Here is a 21596-nt window from a genome sequence, read left to right on the forward strand (position 1 = left end):
TTTTTAAATTTTTAAAATTTTTTATTTTTTGGTATGTGTGGTGTGTGTGTTGAGTGTCTTTATCACTCTCCACCTTACTCTTTTGACAGGGTCTCTTTCTAAACCTGGAGCTAGACGATGGGCTAGCTTGGCTGGCTAGCAAACTCTGAGGATCCACCTGCTTCCACTCCCCAGGGCTGGAGTAACAGGTGCACACTGCCCTGCCTGGCTTTTCCTTTTTCATGTTGGTGCTGAAGCTAGAAACTCAGGTCCTCATCCTTGTACAAGCATTGACCACTGAGCTATCTCCTGGCTCCTATCATCACATCTTTGTGAAGAGAAGTCAAAACATGTACCTACAGAAGTATGTATCCTCCAAAAGGTAAGGCTGACACTTTTCTTAGGAAAAGGGATAGATACTACATTTCCTGTGTGACTAGAACACTCCCCATGTGGCCTCTTGGTGCATCTGAGGCCACCTGAAGGCATGCACATTGGCAGTGACCATAGGCAAGGCCAGGCCAGATTGGGAAGGAAAGAAGGGCTTTCTCCAGGTACTTCCCAGAAGGGCCAAGAAGGATGTGCTAAGGGCTATGTGCTCCAGCATGCATCTTTCCTTGGTCAAGGCCATGAGAATCTCTTTACTGACAATGCCAAGTGTGAGATACTGAGAAAAGCTCTTTCTTCAAACCTTCTCCACAATCCCAGCCTTTTAAAAGTCTCAGCACAGCAGAAACAGTGTAAATGGTTAACATTGGCAATTTTGCCTCACAGGACAGCTGTCTGGTTACAACATTCTCAACTGACAGTTCAAGACATAAATGTGCATGGCTGGAATCCAGGCAGAAATATGCTAAATTCTCATTTTAAAAAGAAAGCCTTCAGAGCTTCTAGACTGACAGCCCTTATAGATAAAACTGGCTAAGCCCAGGATTGATCTCTCTCTCTCTCTCTCTCTCTCTCTCTCTCTCTCTCTCTCTCTCCCTCTCTCTCTCTCTCCTCTCAACAGGGTCTCACTATGCTCAGGCTGGCCTGGAACTTGTTATATAGCTCATACATGTTCTGAACTCAGTCTTCCTGACTGCCTCCTGATTGCTAGGCTTACAGGTGTGGACCACCATGCTAGACTTTCATCTCAGGATTTTTACTTTGAGAAATTGAGAACTGAACTGCAGCTTATAGGTTTCACAGAAAAGGTGTGTTTTTAAATCATGCTTCTGTGAGCTGGGACTATAGCTCAGTACACTGACCTACCATTGTACATGCTCTGGGTTTCATCACCAGTGCTGCAGAATGAAAAAATAAAATGAAATAAAACAAAGCTTCTGATCACATGTTTTTGTTTAAGAAAATTAAGCTAAACTAAGTAAGTATCTAATGCTTGTAAACACCAATGGGTACAATGAAAACACCCTGGACCACATCCAGGATATATTTGTGAAACACAACTACAGTTTACTACTGCTTGTTTTACTAACATGCTAATATGTAAATATTCAAACTGAAGAATCTGCTGCTTTCCTACCCTGTGAATATGTATTTCAAGAAGTGAAGTGGTGCTGTGAATCAGTAGCCATTTTTTTTTATTGAATAAATTGTGTCGAATTTCCGGCAGAAGCAGCTTGTTTACCAATGGCAAATCTGGGTAACTATTTCTTGAGAGTCCTATAGGACCAGAACATGGCATTATTGTGACCTCATATCATGGTCTCTTTTGAGGCATTGGTTTTGGGGGACATGAATTTTGTTTAGATCTTTTGAGCCAGAGTTCCAATTTATAACCTTTGAACTCATGATCACCTTGCCTCAGCCTCCTGAGTGCTGGAATTCCAGACACGGACCACCATGTCCAATTGGGGGAGGCTTGGATTTTCATGACTAAAACCTTCTAACATCAGGCCGGGGAACTTGACTACTGCTAAATGTCATCATCAGACTGTGATGATTTACTTTTCATGTCCATCTGAAAGAAGGGATTCCTAACACAATGTCACATGTACACAATGTCACAGAGAGTTCTAGAATCCTGGGACAGGACATGGGTCCAAAGTCTCTAACTTTAGACAGAACTCACAACTTGCCGCTTCATGCCTGTCATCTGCCAGACATACCAGCCTTGCAGGTGAGCCCACTCAGAGGCTAGAGGCATAAATACTGGGATCATTACCTTCCATTCATTCTCCTTTACTGTAAAACAACAGCCCAGGGAAGAAAGCAATACGCTGTGTTCTAGGGAGGATACAGAACAGAGAAGTTTATTTTACACCATCCGTCCAAGAAAACAATTGCCATAAACCAGTGCAAAATGTGCAACCGAATCAATAAGTGTGTCTTAGCTCTGAGAGCCCAAATTGGTGATTTTCTCTCCTGGTCCTTTGGGCTTATGTGCCCTGGGCTGAAGCTGCCCCTCGGCTTGTACTCCAAACAGAAACAGTCAACCAATTTGTAGCAGGTTATTTTTACAATTCACACCAGGATGTGTACAAGGGACTGGGAAAACCATACTGAATGAATGGTAAGTGATCAGTGCTTAAAGTAAATACAAGGGACAGCACGGGCGGGCAAGAATCCACAGTTTCAATAAATACAAGTGTAACAAGCATGGGTGTATCTCAATTCGGTGGAAGTAATCTGTGTAATAATTCAGCATCATACAAAATCTAGCAGGGCGGTTGAGCAGTGATTGGCGAAATGTTCACAATAACTTATGCCCTTGAGCCAGTCAGCGGTTAACACATTCTGTGGTTTCCAAGGTGTCAGTTCTCTGCTTTCTCCCTCCCTGGCCATCCCTCTAGGAAGGGAGGGGTGAAACTGGCCAGCTTGGCGGTGGCATCCTGTGAAGAAAGATGTTCGCCCAAGAGCCTGCTGTTAGGGTCCAGTGTACTCCATACCAAGCGGCAAATTGGGACTTCTTTGACGACATCTGTGCAAAATGCGCTTCTCTCCATTTTCCAAGAAACCAGTGTCTGGAACTCCTGCCCAGAGAACAGTGGTGGCCTCTGGACCACTCCCTGTCACCCCAAATGCCAAGCAACAAGAGTACATGAAGGACTCACACGCTGGGGAAATTTCTGTCGTTGACTGCCCGGCGCTTTGCAGATGGACAGTTAGCCAGGGCCCCTTGTCAAAGGCCTCAGGCAGGCTAGAACTATTGCTTGAAAAACTAGAAAGAACCTAGTGAGAAACAGATGGTCATAGTGAACATGTGCGAAGCAGGCTTCTCCCTGTAACACCTTACGCCCCGCTAGGTGATGCCCTTAGGACTTCAGCGAGGTGTCCTTGGGCTGAAAATGTCATGCATTTATTTCCTGGTGGCCTCACTCAGTGGTTTTCCAACTAACTGCTAAATCCACTCAAGCTCCAACATGCCTGGGGTTTACCCCCAGGAGACACACAGTAAAGTCTGTGGATCATCTATTAAGCCAGAGCCCAGTGAAAGAAGACGCAGGGGGAGTCCTTCATCTCTGGAAAAAAAGTAATAAAACGGAGATCCCTCAAAATAAAACAATCCCTCAAACCCAGCAATCTAGGAATCACCTCCAAACACTCCCTGCTAACAGTGGACCCTCTCCTCTCTGTTTCCTCAATAGTCTCTGGTCATAAATTAGGGTATCTTCTGTGAAATAACTTAAAAAAGGAAGGACTGGAGTAAGTTGTGCCTGGCTTGGGCCAGTTAGCAGCCAGTTTTGTTCTAGAATCTCAGTCACTGTTCAAAAATGGAGCTTGAAAATTCACGTGGATATTGGATGTCTTCACATGGAGGAGGCAGGGAGGGTCAAGAGGGCAGGGGAGAGGGACTGGGTAGGAGGTAGGATCAAGGAGGTTGGGGAGCAAAGGAGGTGGCAGGGAGAGCCTAGGCCACCAGGACAGGAGCGGAGGCCTGGGGACAGCATGGGAGAGACGGACGCTGCGGCCCTGGGGGGCTCCCTTGCATGACTCAGGTGCGGCCGGGTCTCGTATTGCACAGAAAAGAAGGACCTGGGCCTCGGCAGGTGGCCTGGCAGATCGTTAGTCCCCGCACATGGGCAAGTTCACAAAGGTGAACACGTTGAACTCTGTCATGATGGAGAAGCACAGGAACACACCGTACAGGAAGAGGCACCCACACCCCAGCTTCTTGTCCAGCTGCCATTTGTTCAGGTGAACGCCAAACACCTGCAACATACAGAATGGGTCAGAGGGTGCTTGGGAAGGTGACCTGGGGCAGGGCTGTGGGTGTTGGATCAGGCAGGTTCTTGTCTCTTTGAGTCTGCAATATCCGTCTCTCAGATGGTGGAAAGGCAGAAACATCAAAATCAAGAAGAGAGGAAGCCATAACCTGCAGGTGGTGGTCACCTTTGTTAACAACAACAAAAAAAAACGACAGGGCCAACACACAGAGTGACCTAGGCTCGTCCCGAGTGTCAGTCCCATAGTCCGCTGTGTGTAGCATGTGATCTAGGCCTCCTCCATCCTGCTCTAACAGGCTCTGGCTGGCCCCCAATAACACCATCTATACCCCTCAGGTGGTGGCCTCACCTAGCACTTCCTCTATTACCCATGAATGTCTTTCTATTGCCGTTTGTGGTGGGGAGGAAGCTGTCTCTGCTTAGTTCCATTGCTATTCCAAACCATTATTTCTCTCCTCCCTAAAACACAGCATGAAATTTCATATTTTCTAGCCATCTTTCATCTTTCTTGGTTGCCATCAACCATGCAACCCTGGCCAGCCCCACTTTCCAGAGTCCTGGCTCATCATTACAGTCTACCCTGTACTATAGCTGTTATTTTAGTGATATCAATACCCCCAGGGAGGATCTTCCCAACACTTGTTCTCTCAAGTCCTTGCCCTCCACCTATACCAGTCACTTACTGTAAGACCCTTGCTGTGCCCATTAGCCACACATGGCTATACACAGTTACATTCAAGTGAAATCAGATGAAAAAAATGCAATTCCTTAGATGCAATAGTCTCACTTCAGGTACTCAGTGCTGCTCAGGCAGTGGTTACTGTACAGTGCAAATACAGCTGCTTCATTTGGTAAAGTTCTATGAGACAAGGCTATAGCCTTGATCTTGTTATTATCAATAGCAGAAACAGCTGAGACCTCAGGGCCACTACTCCTATGTTCCTTTTTCTTCAGTTTGTTTCCTTAGGCAGCCCAACTCTCACAACTCTGCAAATTCCCCATGACCTACAATTCCTTGACTCCACAGAGTTCCACTGGGTTTTACCCATCTTGCCTCTCCCCTCTCCTTCCCCTCCTTCCATTCCACTAACAGTCGCTCCCAGCTATCTGCCTCTGTTCTCTGACCTCTCTTTCACTTGGTTTCCTTGAAGTCCTTCAGTTCAAACTATGTCTCCTTTAAGCTTCCAAATCAGGTCCCTCCTTAGGGCAGGCCATTCAAGCAGCTCTGAGGAGCAATGATTCCAAACCTCTCCTCTAGGATGGAAAAGCAGACAGCAGCCTTGGCAGCTTTGGCTGTGTGCTTTACTAGACACACAAGTTTGCCCTTGTCGGTTCTCAGCCCAATCCTGTCCATACTTCAATGACAGGGCCCCAGCTGCACTAGCACAGGGCCACTCAAAACATGACTCCCCTCAAAATAAAAGGAAAGAGAGTTGGAGATACAGTTCTGTGACTGTGCTTGCCTACCATGCGTGAGGCCTTGGGCTTAGTTTTCAGTACTGCAAAAATAGAAAAAAATTGTCCTAATGCCAAGTCACACCAGCTTTGGGAATTCTCCTAAACAATGGAAGTTTTGATTAGGTAAATGTTCACTTTGTGTAAGGCAGTATTTGCTTAGGCAAAATCTTGATATTAGACTCCTTTTCTAAATGACCTCTCTTGCTTCTTTCTGCCCTTATGAATTCTCATTCCTTGGCATATGTAAGTTAAACACATGCCATTTGAGATTTGATGATTAGTTCCTTGGAACATAGAGCTTTGAAAAAATATTGTTTCAACACTTACTAATGTAAAAATTCAACAACATATTTGTATGCTAATGGATACTTCAAGTAGAGATTTATTCCTATCAAACATGTTAGTACAGCTGAGAATATTAAATTACACAAACGACTGCACTGGCTAAGACGGTGAATGCAGTGGCCTAGCAGTACCTTGTCAATAAAATATTTCTTAGTCTTTGAATATTGGTTAAAACCAGTCAAGGAGAAGTTTTGAAATCTAGACGAATCAATGAAATGGAATCTACATTTTGATAGCTAATCTAGTATAAAAGAGGGAAATCCTTTATCCAGGTGGGTGCAGCTGGTATACCTACATGTATAAGCCGGATGATGATGTTGGGATGTCTTCCTCAACTGTTTCTCTACCTTACTTTTTGACACAAGGTCTCTCAAAGAACCTAGAGCTTCCCATCTTTTGGCCACTGAGCCCCTGAGATCTGCCTGTCTCTGCTACAGGGCTAGGGTTATAGGCGTGTGCTGCCATGCAGGGCTTTTATGTGCGTTCTGGGGATTTGAACTCAGACCCTCATGCTTGCATCAAGTACTTCACCCGCTATCTTCTCAGCCCTCCTCTTTGCTTTTTATTGTTTTTGGGGATGTTCTAACCCAGGGCCTCACATGAGCTAGGCAAGTTCCCTACCTCTGAGCTGTATTCCTAGCCCTCTCCTCTGCTTTTGAAAAACGTTTTAGATTTGACACGAAGCAGGGCCTTGCTTCTGAGAAGAGGGCTAGTTTCTTTCAGAAAGGGAGGAGAATTCCACTAGGCTCTTCTTTTAGAAGAAACAGTCAGGAAATAGGACATTTGGATGTCTATGTCCCCATTTACTGGAGGCCAAGCCCACCTTGTCTCCAAAGAACTCAAGGGGAGGGGAGATCATGGAAACTCCAGGATAGAAAGAAGGTGTAAACCTACCGTGACAAAGACAGAGGCCAGGAGCAAGCCCACAGAATAGATCAGCCCTCTGCTATTCAGCCGAATCTGTAAGGAAGGATTAAACAGAATTAAGCTTCCAAATCAGGTCCCTCCTTAGGGCAGGCCATTCAAGCAGCTCTGAGGAGCAATGATTCCAAACCTCTCCTCTAGGATGGAAAAGCAGATGGCAGCCTTGGCAGCTTTGGCTGTGTGCTTTACTAGACACACACGTTTGCCCTTGTCGGTTCTCAGCCCAATCCTGTCCACACTTCAGTGATAGGGCCCCAGCTGCACTAGCACAGGGCCACTCAGATTCTCGACTGGCTGTTGTATGATTCTTGTCCATGAAAGAGTTCTATTGACGAGACTCACAATGAGCTTTAGCTTTCTCAAACTCATACTACATTTGGGGTGAAGTGTATCACATCATTTTCTTATTTTTTTGTGTATGTGTATGTGTGGTTTTTTTTTTGAGAGAGAGAGATACTTGGCTACTTTAATCTGCAGTTGGGTCGAGTTTAACTGAGTCTGGCTGTCAGTGTCTGGACCCCCACCTGAAGGACAATGTCCACCTCTTTTGCTCCTGTCATTTACTTCCTGCTTGACAAATGAGAAGCCAAAGCCAACTGAGATGCCATCAGGTACAGAGACTCCAAAGACTTACTTCTCTGGAGTCCAAATAGAACACAGTGGATTTTGCACCTCAAGTAAAAGGAGCTGATGGTGAAGATGTTATAAGCTGCCATCAGTACCATTATCACTCACACCACCATGAACACCTGTTTCAAAAGCTACCCTCCAGGCCAGATCATAGAAGAGTTCCCAGAAGAGCCAGGCTAGTTCAAAAGGAGCTTAAGCAGTATTTGGGGGTGGAGCTTACTCTGTCTAGTCATGAGCCATCAGCAGTGGCACCCACGAAGGATTTCCCCAAGACTCTCTCTGTGTCTGGCTTGTGGTAGATGACCTGCTAATAAGTCCTTAGAGGTGTTGTAATCAATGATGTCACTAGTGTTACCACATTCAGGCTATTCAGAGAAATTCAATTGCAAAGTCTGTTTCCTCTGTTCCATTGTGTCATCCTACTAACCTGGGTGTAAAACCACCTCCCGTGTGATTTTTGTCCTTGTTTGTTTGGAGTAAGTGAATGAGATGCTATAATGAGTAATCATAGGAGAGGGATGAGTTAAATCCATTTCTGATATTAGTAAAAAAGTTTGGAAGGGATTGTACTCCCCAGTAATATAATGGGCTTAACAGGAAAACTTTAAGGTGAGAGAAACATTTTGTAAGTCTTATAGAATGATGCTGTGCATTAGAACTTTCTGCAATGAAATGTAAAGTATCTGTGCTGTCCAATATGGTATCAATTAGAACCACGTGAGTGCTAAATAAAGGAACATAACGTCAATTTTACTTATTGTTAATTAGTTTAAATGGCCTTTAAGGAGTCACATGTGACCAGTGGCTCTGTGCAGGGCAGAGCAGGTAAAGAAGATTGAGATGCTGACATAAGCATCAAAGATCACAGAGTTTATTACATAGTGTTGATAAGACATCATTTCTGCCTTAGACTAAGGTCACAGGATGCCCTGAAATTGAGGGAGTGCCCCAGAGCAGTGGCTCTCAAAGGATGGCTTTATGGTGGCAGTGGCAGTGCTCTGAGTCATCTCTCCAGCACCTAAGCTCCTGTTCTCTTTCTACTTTGGCCTAGAGGGTTAATTCTTTAACCAATCCACTAAGCTCCCCACCTTAGTGACCATCTCTAGTTCATTATCCTCTTGTCCTGGCTGGGAAGTGGTTACCAACTCCCAAATGGCTTCTTGAGAATGAAGGGGGATCAAGCTGTAACTGTAACATGAAAGCAGCGGGTTAATCTTGTTACTTCAGAGCAGAAAAATGGAGGACCGGCCCCATCCCAGCTGGCTGGCGGTCTGACTTGACTCAACCAGGTGTGGAACCCCCACCCCCCCACTCCTCAACAGGTTGGCATAGAGAGGTCACTATCAAAGACTATATTACACATGTATCCTATGAAAAGGATTCTCTTGCTGGGAGAGGTGACAAGTGCCTGCAATCTCAGCACTCAGGAGGTATGTGAGTTTGAGGCCAGTCTGGGTTACAGAGCAAGACCATCTCAAAAAAAAAAACTCTTCAAATAAACCATCCACACTGACTCTATGACAGTCCTCCATGCAATTGGGAAGGAGATGTAGCTCCCCAGAGCCACACAGTGGCCAGCAGAGGGAAGAGCTGTCTTTGGAGCTATCTTCAGTTGCACAGTGCCTGGGTTGTACATGAACATTAAGAAACTGAGAATAAATACTCTGAAATCCTATGAGTTCTTAATTTTCAACACCACACACATTTTTCTTAGAATGAGGGCAATGTGTTCCCAACCTAAGTTTTACCCTCTGAGCTCTAGAGTTGATTTCCCAGTACGAATTTAATAAGTGATTTCTTACCTTTAAGAAACCAAGGACCAATGAGAGTAAAGATCTGAACAGGACTATTCTCCCTGGCTAGGCCATTTTCTAAAGGAATCATGTTACATTCAAGCATTTGAACTTTACTCTTCTTACAGTCACGTAAAGCCTCAAGGCACAGTTGTTAAAATTCTTAATCTGGTTTCAAAGATGAAAGACAAAGAATTCTGTGGAGTTTCTGAGAGTTTTCTACTTTCTCCCTTTCTCCCTTTGGTTGTGGAGTCCTATACATACCTGGGGGTATCAGCGATTTGTTCATTGTTAGGAGAACTGATCTTTTAGAACTTTCCTTTATTCCTTGATGACTGACCCTCATACCTCCACACAAACATGGCAGTCAGGAATTTGGCTTCCTTCAGCTTGCCTTTTGGCCTAACTCTAATGCCTCCTTTATCGGTTATCAGCGATTTGGGGTATGGGTTGGTAAACTGTGATTTTTTTGGGCCAAATATGACCTTATCAACTGTTTTTTTTTTTAAGTCAAACTTTATTGGAACTTGACTCACTCAACTATACAATGCTGACAGCTCTCTTTATTCTACTTTGTGTGAATTGTTTTTTATTCTACTTGTTCAAACCGTGTTCCAGTAGTTTTGGCTGGGACTGACCCACAAACTTTAAAATGCTTGTTCCTTCTGGTCCTTCAGCAGAAAAAGTCAGCCAGTCCCTGGCTTAGGACACAGGCTTCCGACTTCACTTTCTTGGTTGTAAATCCCTGCTTGGTGACTCAGTGTGCACAGACTAGTTATTTAGCTTCCTAAAACATCACTTATCTGATGTGTAAAATGGGGATAAGACTGTTCTTGCTTTATGGATGCTTGAGAAGATTGACTTCGTCCACATTAAAGCTCTTGAACAGAGCCTGGAGTGCAACGTATCCTTCGCCCCTGTGGTCATTAGTCCGTAATCACTTTGAGCTGCCTCTCTGGTTTCTTCTAAAAACTTATCACCTGTAACTCCTAAACCAACATCTTACTATGTTACAGACAGCACAAACAAGGCCAGGTCTCATTTTACCATCTACAGACCAGGTGTTTAGCATGTAACTGATGAATGAAAACTGAATGGCCATAGCTATCACATCTCATGGGGTCTCCAAGAAGGCAGTTTTCAGTGGGGGATGTGGACTGGTCAGAAAGAAGCAGGCAGCAGAGAGACCATGGGTACCATTTCTTAGATAATTCCAGAAGTATGACCTCTGACACTCTTCCTTACCTCCTTTCTCCTTTTCAATTTTTATGAGCACATACAGCTTTCATCAAAACCCAACAAGTTATAAGAATGTTTTCAAGCACTCAAGCCAAGTTCAAGAAATTAGGTTATTTTTAATGACCCTCAAAATAAGCTGCAGATACGAGTACACTTTATCCCAAAACATTCCTGCCTGCATCTCACTAAGTACTATTCAATGCTAGTAAATGGTCATTTATTTTTACGTGCAATTTTCATCTGGTGAAATTCACTAACCATTATTGCACCATTAAATGGGTTCTGAGAAATGTATACACCCATGTAACCCAAACTTCTTTGTGACACAGTGTACTTTTAGCATCATATGATGCTCTCTTGTTACCAGAGGCACACTGCTCTGGTCAGTTTAGCCCATCCTAGAACTTCATACAAATGGAATCCTATGGGTACTCTTTTACATGAAGACAATTCTATTCAGCACAAGTTTTAAAGATTCCTTCATGGTTTTTATTGCATCAGTAGGTCATTTAGTTTTACACAGTGACAGTGTAAATATTCCATAGTTTCATTATTCTGTTGATGGGCATCTAGGCTATTTCCAGTTTGAACTCTTGGTACCTATTTCCTTCATAACTGTAAAACAAAATGAAAAGAGACCTCCTCGTTGATAGAGCAACTATTAATAAACATGTTGAAGGGAGCTAGAAAAGGACCTTCTATCACCATCTCATTTCCTAGCTTCCCTCCCTGAAGCTGGGCACTTGGAACTTTTCCAAAGTGGAACAATTAATCTCTCTTACCTTACTACAGTCCTGTTCCTATTTGGGACCTTCAGTCTAGGCAGGTGGTGTATTCATCACTGCCCATCCTGCCCCAAATTGTCTCTTCCATCTGGCACTGAGCTCCTCCTGCCTATAAGTGAGGTAGCATCTTACCTCCTTAGCCAGGCCAAATGCTCTGAGGGGAAATGCCCGGGCTCTGAGTGTTTTTTACATTTCAGCACCTCGTTCCCAACCTGCATCTACTTGTGTGTTTGCTAGTGCATGTGCAGGTGCATGTGTGTACATACAGAGTGACAGTAAGGCTAGTGACAAGGGGCAAGAGTAGACATGTCAGTAGAGAAAAAGGGCAAGCAAGGTGAGGGTTGACTCCAAGCTGTTCTTTTTGAGGATGCCAATATTAAAAAATATTTTTTTGCTTATTTATCTGTGTGTATTTGTCTGTGTGACTATATGTGTATGTGTATGTGTATGTGTGGGAACAGGGGCCTGTGTGTGCATGGAGATTACAGACAGCGTTAGATCCTTTGGAGTTGGAGTTACAGGTGTTTGCGAGTTATCTGGCTTGTTAGATAGGTGCTGGGATCTGAACTCCAGTCCTCATGATTACACAGAAAGCATTCTTCACTGCTAAGCCACCCCCTCAGCCTCCCAATTTTTAAAGATTGAGATATAACTTGCATACAGTAGGACCCATAGATCTTAAGTGTACTCACTACTGGATAAGGTTTTTGTTTTGTTTTTCTTTTTGAGACAGGTTTCCCTGTAGCCCCAGCTGGCCTGGAAGATGCTGTGTAGACTAGGCTGGCCTTAATCTCACACAGTTCTATCTGCCTCTGCCTCCCAAAATGCTGGAGATTAAAGGTGTGCACCACCACGCTCACCTTTACTGGGTGAGTTTTGACAAATGCATATATTCATGTAACCTATATATTTTCTCACATGCAGATCCTATATTTCATACATATATCATATATAGATTGTATATGCAAACATAAATGAACTATTGACAAATTATATATGTAACAATATTTATACGTGACAGAAAGTGGGGCTATCTGGGAAAAGAAAGAAGTAGCAGCAATAGGAAGGTGGAGAGAGAAGAGGGTTTAGTGGGAGGCCAATGCTCAAACTACATGATGTGCTTGAATAAGAACGGCTTTATGAAGCCCAGTGTTACATAAAATTAATATATACCATAGTACACACATATGTGTATATATATATATATATATATAAAATGCATTGTGTCCATTTAACATTTAGCATCTCTTTGGGTCTGCTAAGCCAGATAAGAGCACCAAACCCTTGTCATTTCTGCATCACCTTAGAAAAAAGCCTTTGGGTTTCAACTCTGCATAGACCTGATTTCAGCTGTTTCCCTGGCCCCTGCCTCGCAGTAAGTTCAAAGGCAGAGCTTGTGGCAAGGTTGATCTGTGATCACGTGAGATGTATTTCCGATACTTCTGTCCTGACATTTCGTGTTTTCATTTCTTGCCTTCAGAAATACGCATTTTTGTTTCCCAACTCCTTTTTGGCAAGTTGTGAGAGAGGAAACAGAAGGCTGGTTGCTTCCAAAATCAACAGGAATGTAGCCCACAGAACACGCATATGTTTTAGTATGGATGCACACAGAGACTGGTTCATACTAAACTTCATGCATTCCTGTTGCTCACAAGACAGTTCCCAGAGCCCTGCTGCATTCAGGGATCCAAGGCCCAGAGACTGAAAAGATTCAGACTTTTCCCATACAGCAGATACGATGTTCTGATGGTCTGAGGTCAGCTCTGTGCAATCAATGAATTTTTTTTGAACAATAACAAGGTTTTGTGATTTTGCTGACTTAATTATTATTTAGAACACATTTCATGCTGTTTTGTACTTTCTCTTACCTTCCTCTCTCCTTTCCTCTCTCTAGTCCCTCCTTCTTTTCGGAGACAGAATCTTATCATGTAGCCCAGGCTGGCCTTGGAGCCCTGTGCTCCTGCCCCAGCCTCCCTAGTGATTTGCATGTTCTTACTGGGTCATTCTAATGCTTGTTTGGAATAGTTTCTGGGTGGGTATTACTAACCCTGGTTTACACTGAGCAACATCATCAAGTCAGCTGTCTTCTCTTGAACAATCTACTGGGGTGAGAAAGTGAAGAAACCACAGAAAGAAGCAAGTTAGAGCTGGCAACACTCTTAACTGCCTTCCTCTCCGAAGTGCTCTCACAAACAGTGTGCACTTAATTCTTACTCTGTGTGGCAAGGAGGGTTTTTTTTCTTTCTCATTTGAAGATGAGACAACCGAGGCTCAGAGGTCACAGCACTGAGTCAAACTTACGACACTGGTGAAGGGTCAAGTCAGCCCTTGGACTTGTGCTTTAGACTCTAAATTCTAGGCTTCATTGTACCCTGACAGGCCTAGGGGCAAAAGCTAGGGTTTTCTCTTCACCTATGAGCCCTCAGAAGCCCTATCTGACCTTTTCTTGCCTGTAATTTTGCTGAGTCCCGAATAAATGATAAAAATCACAGAAACCACAGTAGCAAATGTCATTGGCATTTTAGTTCAGTTTCCGCTGTTGTAAGAAAACACCTGAGACCAGCCAGTTCAAGAATAGGGGTTTATTTGGCTTACAGTTCTGGAGGCTGGGAAGCCAAAACCACGGCGCTAGCATTTCTGAGCATCTGGTAAGGGGTGTTTTTGGTTTATTGTAGCATTGTGTGTGTGTGTGTGTGTGTGTGTGTGTGTGTGAGAGAGAGAGAGAGAGAGAGAGAGAGAGAGAGAGAGAGAGGTGGTGAGACAGCAATCATGCTACTCAAATCTCTTCCTTTTCTTATAAAGCTATGAATACTACCACGGGAACCCCATCTTCTTGACCCTATCTAATCCTACACACCTCTCAAAGGCCCTACTTCCAAACAGAATTAACACATGGCTTTGAAGACTAAAGTTTCTAAAGCTAAAGTTTTGGAAACACATTCAAATCACTGCACTGTCCATATCCCCAACTTCTGATGTTACCATTTAGGTGAGTACCAGCTGCTTCCCAACATCAAGTACTGCTCTGTTCCTGAAGACTTCTTCCTGAACATTCAACTACCAGGCAATTAATTCCCACCAGTGGCTCTCAGGAGCAGTTGTGCCCTCAGCTTACTTGCAGCTCAGATGGGGTGATTCAGAGGCAGGATGTACATTGCTTTCCAAAGTTCTCTTGTGTAGTAGGGTCCTCCCACTTGAAAAATTCCTCCCTGGAGGGAAGAGGGAGACTCACGAGATTCAGGAAATAACATTTAAAAGTCTAGGGTAGTCAAAACTTTTAAGATTCACAAGACCCCTTTCTCCCCAAGATTATATAAGCAGTAAAGACTGCTGGGAAGAGCACTTTGACTTTCCAGTTGCCTGCGCATGCAGAGAGCTCCAGGGTTGTAGCTTTTGTGAGTTGTCAGTGGGCTCTGGGTGATGCAGTTGTCCTTGAGTCATTCATGCTCCTGTAAGTAAGCCCTAAACCATTGTGCTAGACAGCTTCTAGTTAGTTTGATGCATCTGGAAAGAAGGAACCTCGATTGGGGAATTTCCTCTACCAGTTTGGCCTGAGGGCATATCTGTGAGGCATTTTGAGGCATTTTCTTGATTGTTGAGTGATGTGGGAAGGACCAGTCCACTCTGTGTGTTGCCACCCCTGGGCAGGTGGTTCTGAGCTGCATAAGAAAGCAGGCTGAACAATGGCCAGAGGAGCAAGTCAGTAAGCAGCATTCCTCTGTGGTCTTTGCTTCAGTTTCTGGCTTGGCTTCCCTTGATTATGGACTGTGAGCTGTAAGCCAAGTAAACTCTTCCTTGTATAAGTTGCCTTGGTCATGGTGTTCTAGCAGATGGAGTCAAGTTCCAGGTATTGGAAATTCAACTTAGGAACACTTGCTGAGAAAGATGAGGAAGAATCACAAGAACTGCTTGAATTACTGATCCATCCCACACAGGCCCTCTGGTAGGTGCTGGAAACACAGACTGAGTGAGATGTAGTTCCTTCCCTTGGCTGGAGATCTACCGGAGGCACTCATATCAATTCTTCTAAAGGACTATCTTTGGCCGAGGTAGACTTCTTGGAGGTGGTGGCTGGATGAGAGCTGGCCTTAGAAGAAACTTCCTGCTTTTTCATCGTGGTAAGAATGTGTCTTATGAAGTCACTGGTCCAACAACGAGAGACACTTGAAACAGACTTTGAAGCTGGGTGTTAAGCCCAGATCAACCAAACATTTATCAACACATAGGTGCATGAGTGAGAAATACATCTTAGTAGAATTATGCTACTGACTTTTGGTTGTACAGCATAGCTGATACAATTACCCCAGTCCAAGTCGTGCTATTTTGCTCCTGGTGCATATGCCTCCTATCTGGTCTTGCTGCCATCATTCTTATCTAGTTCCAAACCTTTCTCCATGACCATCTCATAATCTCTCTGAAGGGCAATGTGATGACATTTTCCCTCTCAAATACCCTTCATCCTTGAGTTACTGTGACTTTACCATGTGATCTCTGTCTCTTCTATTCCTGCTACTCACCTTCTACTCAACCTTCCCCCTCCCCAGCCACAGGAGCTGCCCTGGTGGGGTCCATCAGAGTGTGGAGGCTTTTTACACCTTAGTCTTTTACTATCTGTTTCTTCTGCTTGAAAACAGCCTTCTCACTCTTCTCTATACGCTTGCTTGGATAATCTGATTCTCAGGATAAAGGCTACTTTCTTACCCATATTCAAGGTCCCCCAGCTCTGGCCACATATGTCCTACACGATTAGCCTTTCAGAGACCATACACCACACAGTTTTTTTGGAGTTACTGTGGACTTGACTCCTGCTACAGTCTGTCATTCCAGGAGTACAGGGATGTGTGGCTTGCTTATCATAGCATCCCAGCACACAGTAGGTGTTTGGTCAATGTTTGTTCTGAGAAAGAATGATCCAGGTATAAAAAGTCTGGTCATCTTTCTACTTCTGTGGATTTTAGAGTAAGGCTGACTCTTGCTTGGAAAGAGGAAAGGACAGATACCTCCTCCTCCTACTGCTTCTCAGATTTATTTTATATTTCTAAACCCTAACTCAGAAATGTGAGTTTTGCCCTGGTTTTCTGGATCCTGCCTACACCTACTGACTGTCTTCATTCTGTTAAATCTCATTGTACAGACATTCATTGCCATAATGGGACAAACAGCTCTCATTTTCCAATATTTGACTCTTAGAAATATTTATTTGGGGGCACTTAGGTAACTAGCTGGCTTCTGAGCAAGGCATAGAGTGTAAGAAATGTCAAAATCTGTAAAAGCGCATTAGCTCTTCGCTGCCAAATGCTTGAACCTAATGTAGGCACAGAACAGCTGTCTGGATGGTAATTATCCCATAATTATGACTTGGAAATCTCATCTGGACGAGATGGAAAAATCGCTTCAGGATTGTTGGCAGGTCCCTGGCGAGGTTGCGAGAGGCCATTAAACCCACACAAGCTGCTCACTTCTGATGCCAGAGATATGGAAAGATGTCCTGGGGTTACCACCATGCTAAATTGAAGGAAGCCCTTGAGTATCCTTTTGGAAATAAAGTCTCTCTCTTGGGAACACCTCAGGGTGGAGATGAGGGCAGATCAAATGCTTGCAGCAAATAAACCCTAAGTTTGTTTCTCTTGAAACTGTGCTGTTTTTCCAAATGTCCTGCATCTCAGCATGAAGCTATACAGTGATGCTCCCCAGGGTGGCTAGGTCAGGGGAATGAACACTTAAGGAACCCCATGAAAGTAAGGGAGAGACAGCTATTGAACAAGGGGTCATCCTCATGAAAGGAACCAGAACTTTCCATCCCTGAGTCAGAAACCTGCTCTAGAAATAGCACTCACTCAGCCAAGGGACACAGAGAAGGCTGTTGGCCACAGTGTCTATGGGACTTCTGGAGTGGAATCTGGAATCAGTAGTGCTTTCCCCTTCTAGCTTTTCTCTCTCTCTTTCTCTGAAGTCATTGAGGCCAACTTACCTTTAATAAGCCGACCACCTCTGTCATTCAGCAAACATTCAAATGTAGGGATAGGTCCAGTCTAGACTTCTACCCCTTTCACCCACCCCTCTGTTTGCTGCTGTGGCACCATGTGCATTCGTAGTAGTGTTCTTCCTTCTCTCTCCCTCTGCCATTCTGGATCTTGATTTCCTGAACTTCACAATGGGATCAGAACTTCATCATACTTAGCATGAAACTGGGACCCTCTGTCCAACCTAGATGGCTGGTGTGGCTGCCATCCACCTCACCTCTGTTCTTGAACCTGGCCTTCCTCAGTGTCTTCACACTAGTGGCCCCCTTTTCCTAAAATGCTCCCCATCTCCCCAGAACCCAATTCTTCCCATGGCTGGCTGTGGAAGCATGCAGGAGTGATGTGTGATCCAGGCTTGGGAGATCACTGTTGACATCTAAGCTGACTCAGATGATTCTAAGAATGGAAGGACAGGAGCCCCTGGAAGGGTCCCTATCCCCCAACTTAGAAGGGTCCCTGCTCTCCCCCAGAGGAGTCCCCATTCTCCCTTTAGAGGGGCCCCTGCTGTTCCCTTGGAGGGGCCCCTGCTGTCCCCCCAGTGGGGTCCCTGCTGTCTTCCTATGGATCTCTCTGGCTTCAAGGCAAACCAATAGACACAGCTTAGGAGGGCCATACACTGAACCATATTTTGGTCCAACATTACTACTCACAGAGATTTTTCTGAACAAGCCACATTTCCCACAAAATTCAAGTCTACCTTTCTTGAGCGGTTTATCTGCTTGTGATGAAAGTCTTTCATCTAAGATAGACCCTAAACTTGAAGCTCATCCTAGAGAACAGAAGATATAACAATTTTTTCTTGAGTGCTCAGGTTCACCATTGTAAATTCAAATCATTTCATGCAGCCAGAATGTGGCAAAGCCCTCAGGAGCTAGTACATACAAAAGTACAGCTTGCCAGTTCAACCAGGGAAACAAAATGTGATGTCTGTTCAAACAAGGGAAACTTGCTATATGCAAGATGGCAGTTGGGGTAATGTGGATGGCAAATGAGATGCTAAATTCAGACTCTAGTAACAGAGATGGTACATAGGCAGATGACTAGGGGAATTGTTATACTGTGCAACAGCGTGAGAAATGAATAAGCTGACAGGGATGTGAAGAGATCGTGTGTATCGTGGAGCTGTGTGGGCAGTACATCCACATTGATGGGGTGGTCTCTTGGGAATTATTCGGCAAGATTTCAATGTTTTGTTAATAGGGATTCTTCTCTAATTATAAGTGCTCTCAAGTCTAAAACAAATTAGTTGAGGAAAATAAAAAAAGTAGTATATTAAATCATTTTCCTTGGATCTAAGGCTGGCTTGATGATGGCCACTCCACTGATGGAGCTCACAGCTTTCCTCTACCTGTTTCTTGGCCATTTGCATTCTAGTTCTGACTCAGGATGAAAACTTCCAAATCATGAATGTTATCACTATGTACAGAATACAAGTTTCCAGAATACACGACTTTAATAACAATACAATCGAAACTTCCAAATGGTTTTTAAGTTGTCAACAGTACTGAAAAATAAGCTAATCATAACTTCTTCCTCTGAATTTTAGAAGTTCAAGACAAACAGTAAAACGTCTTATTTTCAACAAATAGTAGTGGAACAGCTAGATATCTATGCATAGAAGAACAAATCTGGACTCTGGCTCTTACCACATAGAAAATGAAGTCTTGGATACCCTGGGGCTCACAAACTGCTAACTGATTATATTGCTGAATCTCTTTAAAAAAGAGGAGTCTTTTGAAAGACCGCTGGCTTTTGTACCTGTGGAATTAAGTGAAGACCTTTTTTGTACAGTACACAAACAGCAGCATTTGGATGCAAACTCAATGCAATATATTTTTTCCTCCCAATCAAAATTTCTCTTGTTGACAGAGTAGCCTGGCTCTCCTGTATTTTCTCCTCTATGTAAGGATAAAAATCTTTACTATAGGACCAGCCATGGTTCTTGTACAGTTTTAGTAGAACAGACAAAGTGACCCAATTATGCCATCTTTATATGGAAAACATGAGTTTAAGCCAAACATATAATAGGGCTTGAATTTTTGTCTTCATGATGTCACCCTGTCACTAGTTGTTAGGACCTGGGAAAGGTATGCTTGCAAAGCTGTGGGAATTACTGTTATGAGAATATCTCATTTTCCATTCTCTATACCGTTGGGAGAATACCAGAAAGAAGAGAGAAGGAGCGTGAATAACTAGGGTGATTATTTGTAATGCCTAATCAGTTGAAATTTCAGGCCTTACATTACATCCATGTTTGGTCTGGAAGAATTCAAGCTTTTGAAAAAAGGACCTGGCTTACTTCTAGCTTCGTTTTTGAAATTTTTATTTTACCTTCCATGATAGCATCCTATTATCCCAGTTTTTAAACAATGAAAACAACAGCAACAAATGTAAAAGATTCTATGGATTGAATACAGGCAGCATTCCCCAAAGGTCCACGTGTTAATAAGGACGTATCGCTGGGCTGTGGTGTGGATCCATAAGAAGTGGGTCCCGTGGGAAGTTCTTAGGTCACTGAAGGCATACCCTTGAAGGGGACCGTGAGAAGCCCCTCCACCTTTGCTCTTTACGTGTTTCCTGGATTATGAGGCAAGTGCCTTGCTCTACAACTTGCTTCTGCCATGATGTGTCACCCTTGTCAGAAGCTCAAAGCAAGGGGTCCACCTTGGTCTGGATTGATACTGCTATAAACATGACCCAAAGGTAACATCTCTTTGCATGCTAGTTGTCTCTGATATTTCATTATTAATAATGCAAAGCTGATGAACACAGTGGGTCTTACTTACAGTGAATGGACTCTCATCACCTGCTCTTTCTTGCCTATCTAGGTCTCACTGGCATAAGTCAATGTGGTTTGTTATTCAGGGGTTGATTTTTACAAGTCATTTAGAGCATGGTTTCTTTTTGTTGCCTGGTGTTTTAGTCACTGTCCTGTAGTCCTCAACAGAGGATGTCAAAAACAGTTGGAATTCAGGTAAGCATTACTCTATTTTACTTTGATAAGATGGAGGTGGGAGATGAAACAAACAGGAATAAACTAAGAGGGTTGTGGATGCACTGTGGTCGATCCACATACCTGGTGCCCAACTAGGTTAAGGGGTATTTTTATTTGTTTTCTTGTCAAGGAAGACCAACTACTAACTGATAGTCATTAAACTTTTTTTTCTAGGGAAGTCAGGTCATTTTAACTGTGGGACTGCTGTTTAGAGGCCAGAGATGATTTGCTTGGGCACAAAGAAAGACTGAATGACAGAAATAGAGATTTCCAATTTCCATGCATCATCTGACCATCATCTTTAAAAATAAATGTTGGGCCAATGCTTATTTGAAGTGTCAGCTAGAAAGAACAACAATTATGAGTCTGCCCAGGTCCTTGGCTCTCCCCTGCACCTGAGGATGCCCTCGACTCCGTGAAGGCAGCTGTTTGGTGAAAGCCAGGTACATGAAGTAGAAGATCTGGCCATGGGTTCTGCTACAGTCAACACATGCTTTCATGGGTCATTGTGTGCCTTGAGGAAGCTGGATGCAGGAAAGGAAGTACCTACCACACAAACCTCCCATGGCCAGAATATTCAGGTGGCACAAAGATGTCTTCAAACTTCAGGCATGAAATTTGACAAATTAAAATGTGAGGAATGAGCCAGGCACGGTGGCGTACACCTGCAATCCAACTACTCAAGAGGCTGAGGCAAAGGGAATAATGAGTTCAAGGCTTGGGTTACATAGTGAGATGCTGACTAAAAGAATTTCCCAAGGATTGGAGATGTAGTTTAGTGTAGAGTCCCTGCCTGGCATGTACAGGTTCATCCCCCAGTACTGCAAAATATAAAAACTAATTCATTAAAATGTAATTTAATTTAAAATGTCATTAAAACCATATTCTGTAATTCTAACTCCAGAAAAAGCATCAGATTTATGTGCAAAGCTTACAAATCTCTCAAACCTATGGATTCATACCTGAGGTTTAGTGAATATGACAGTGAAACTCTAAGCTTTGTAAGTGTCCACAAGCAGTGGCATGGCAGAGCCCCTTCTGGGACACCCAGAGGCTACAATATTGGGCCACCTTTGAAAGTGAAGTTCATAACGAGAAAACGTGTTTGATATAATCACTGTCAAAGGCAATGTATAAAAAAAATCCATATAATGGGGTCTCAGCTATCTAAAATGACCTACAAGTAGAAAATAAACTTGAAATGTTAGCAGTGGTCATCGCTGGAATAGATTATAGTTTATTTATTTACTTTAAAT

At 43.5% G+C, this 21596-nt stretch overlaps 1 protein-coding gene across 1 annotated transcript in view; it reads right to left on the reverse strand.

Annotated features, from left to right (window-relative positions):
- Positions 1-2216: 2216 nt before the first annotated feature.
- Positions 2217-21596, reverse strand: part of Slc24a3 (solute carrier family 24 member 3) — a 571799-nt gene continuing 552419 nt past the window's right edge. The window contains exons 16-17 of the mRNA XM_008841377.3: positions 6846-6911; positions 2217-4134 (exon numbers count right to left, since the gene is read on the reverse strand). Of these exons, the coding sequence (XP_008839599.1) occupies positions 3988-4134; positions 6846-6911 (213 nt within the window). The 3' untranslated portion in view covers positions 2217-3987. The remainder of the gene's footprint in view (positions 4135-6845; positions 6912-21596) is intronic.

Source organism: Nannospalax galili, unplaced genomic scaffold (assembly GCF_000622305.1).
Source record: "Nannospalax galili isolate Female #2095 unplaced genomic scaffold, S.galili_v1.0 scaffold510, whole genome shotgun sequence".
NCBI classification, from domain to species: domain Eukaryota; kingdom Metazoa; phylum Chordata; class Mammalia; order Rodentia; family Spalacidae; genus Nannospalax; species Nannospalax galili.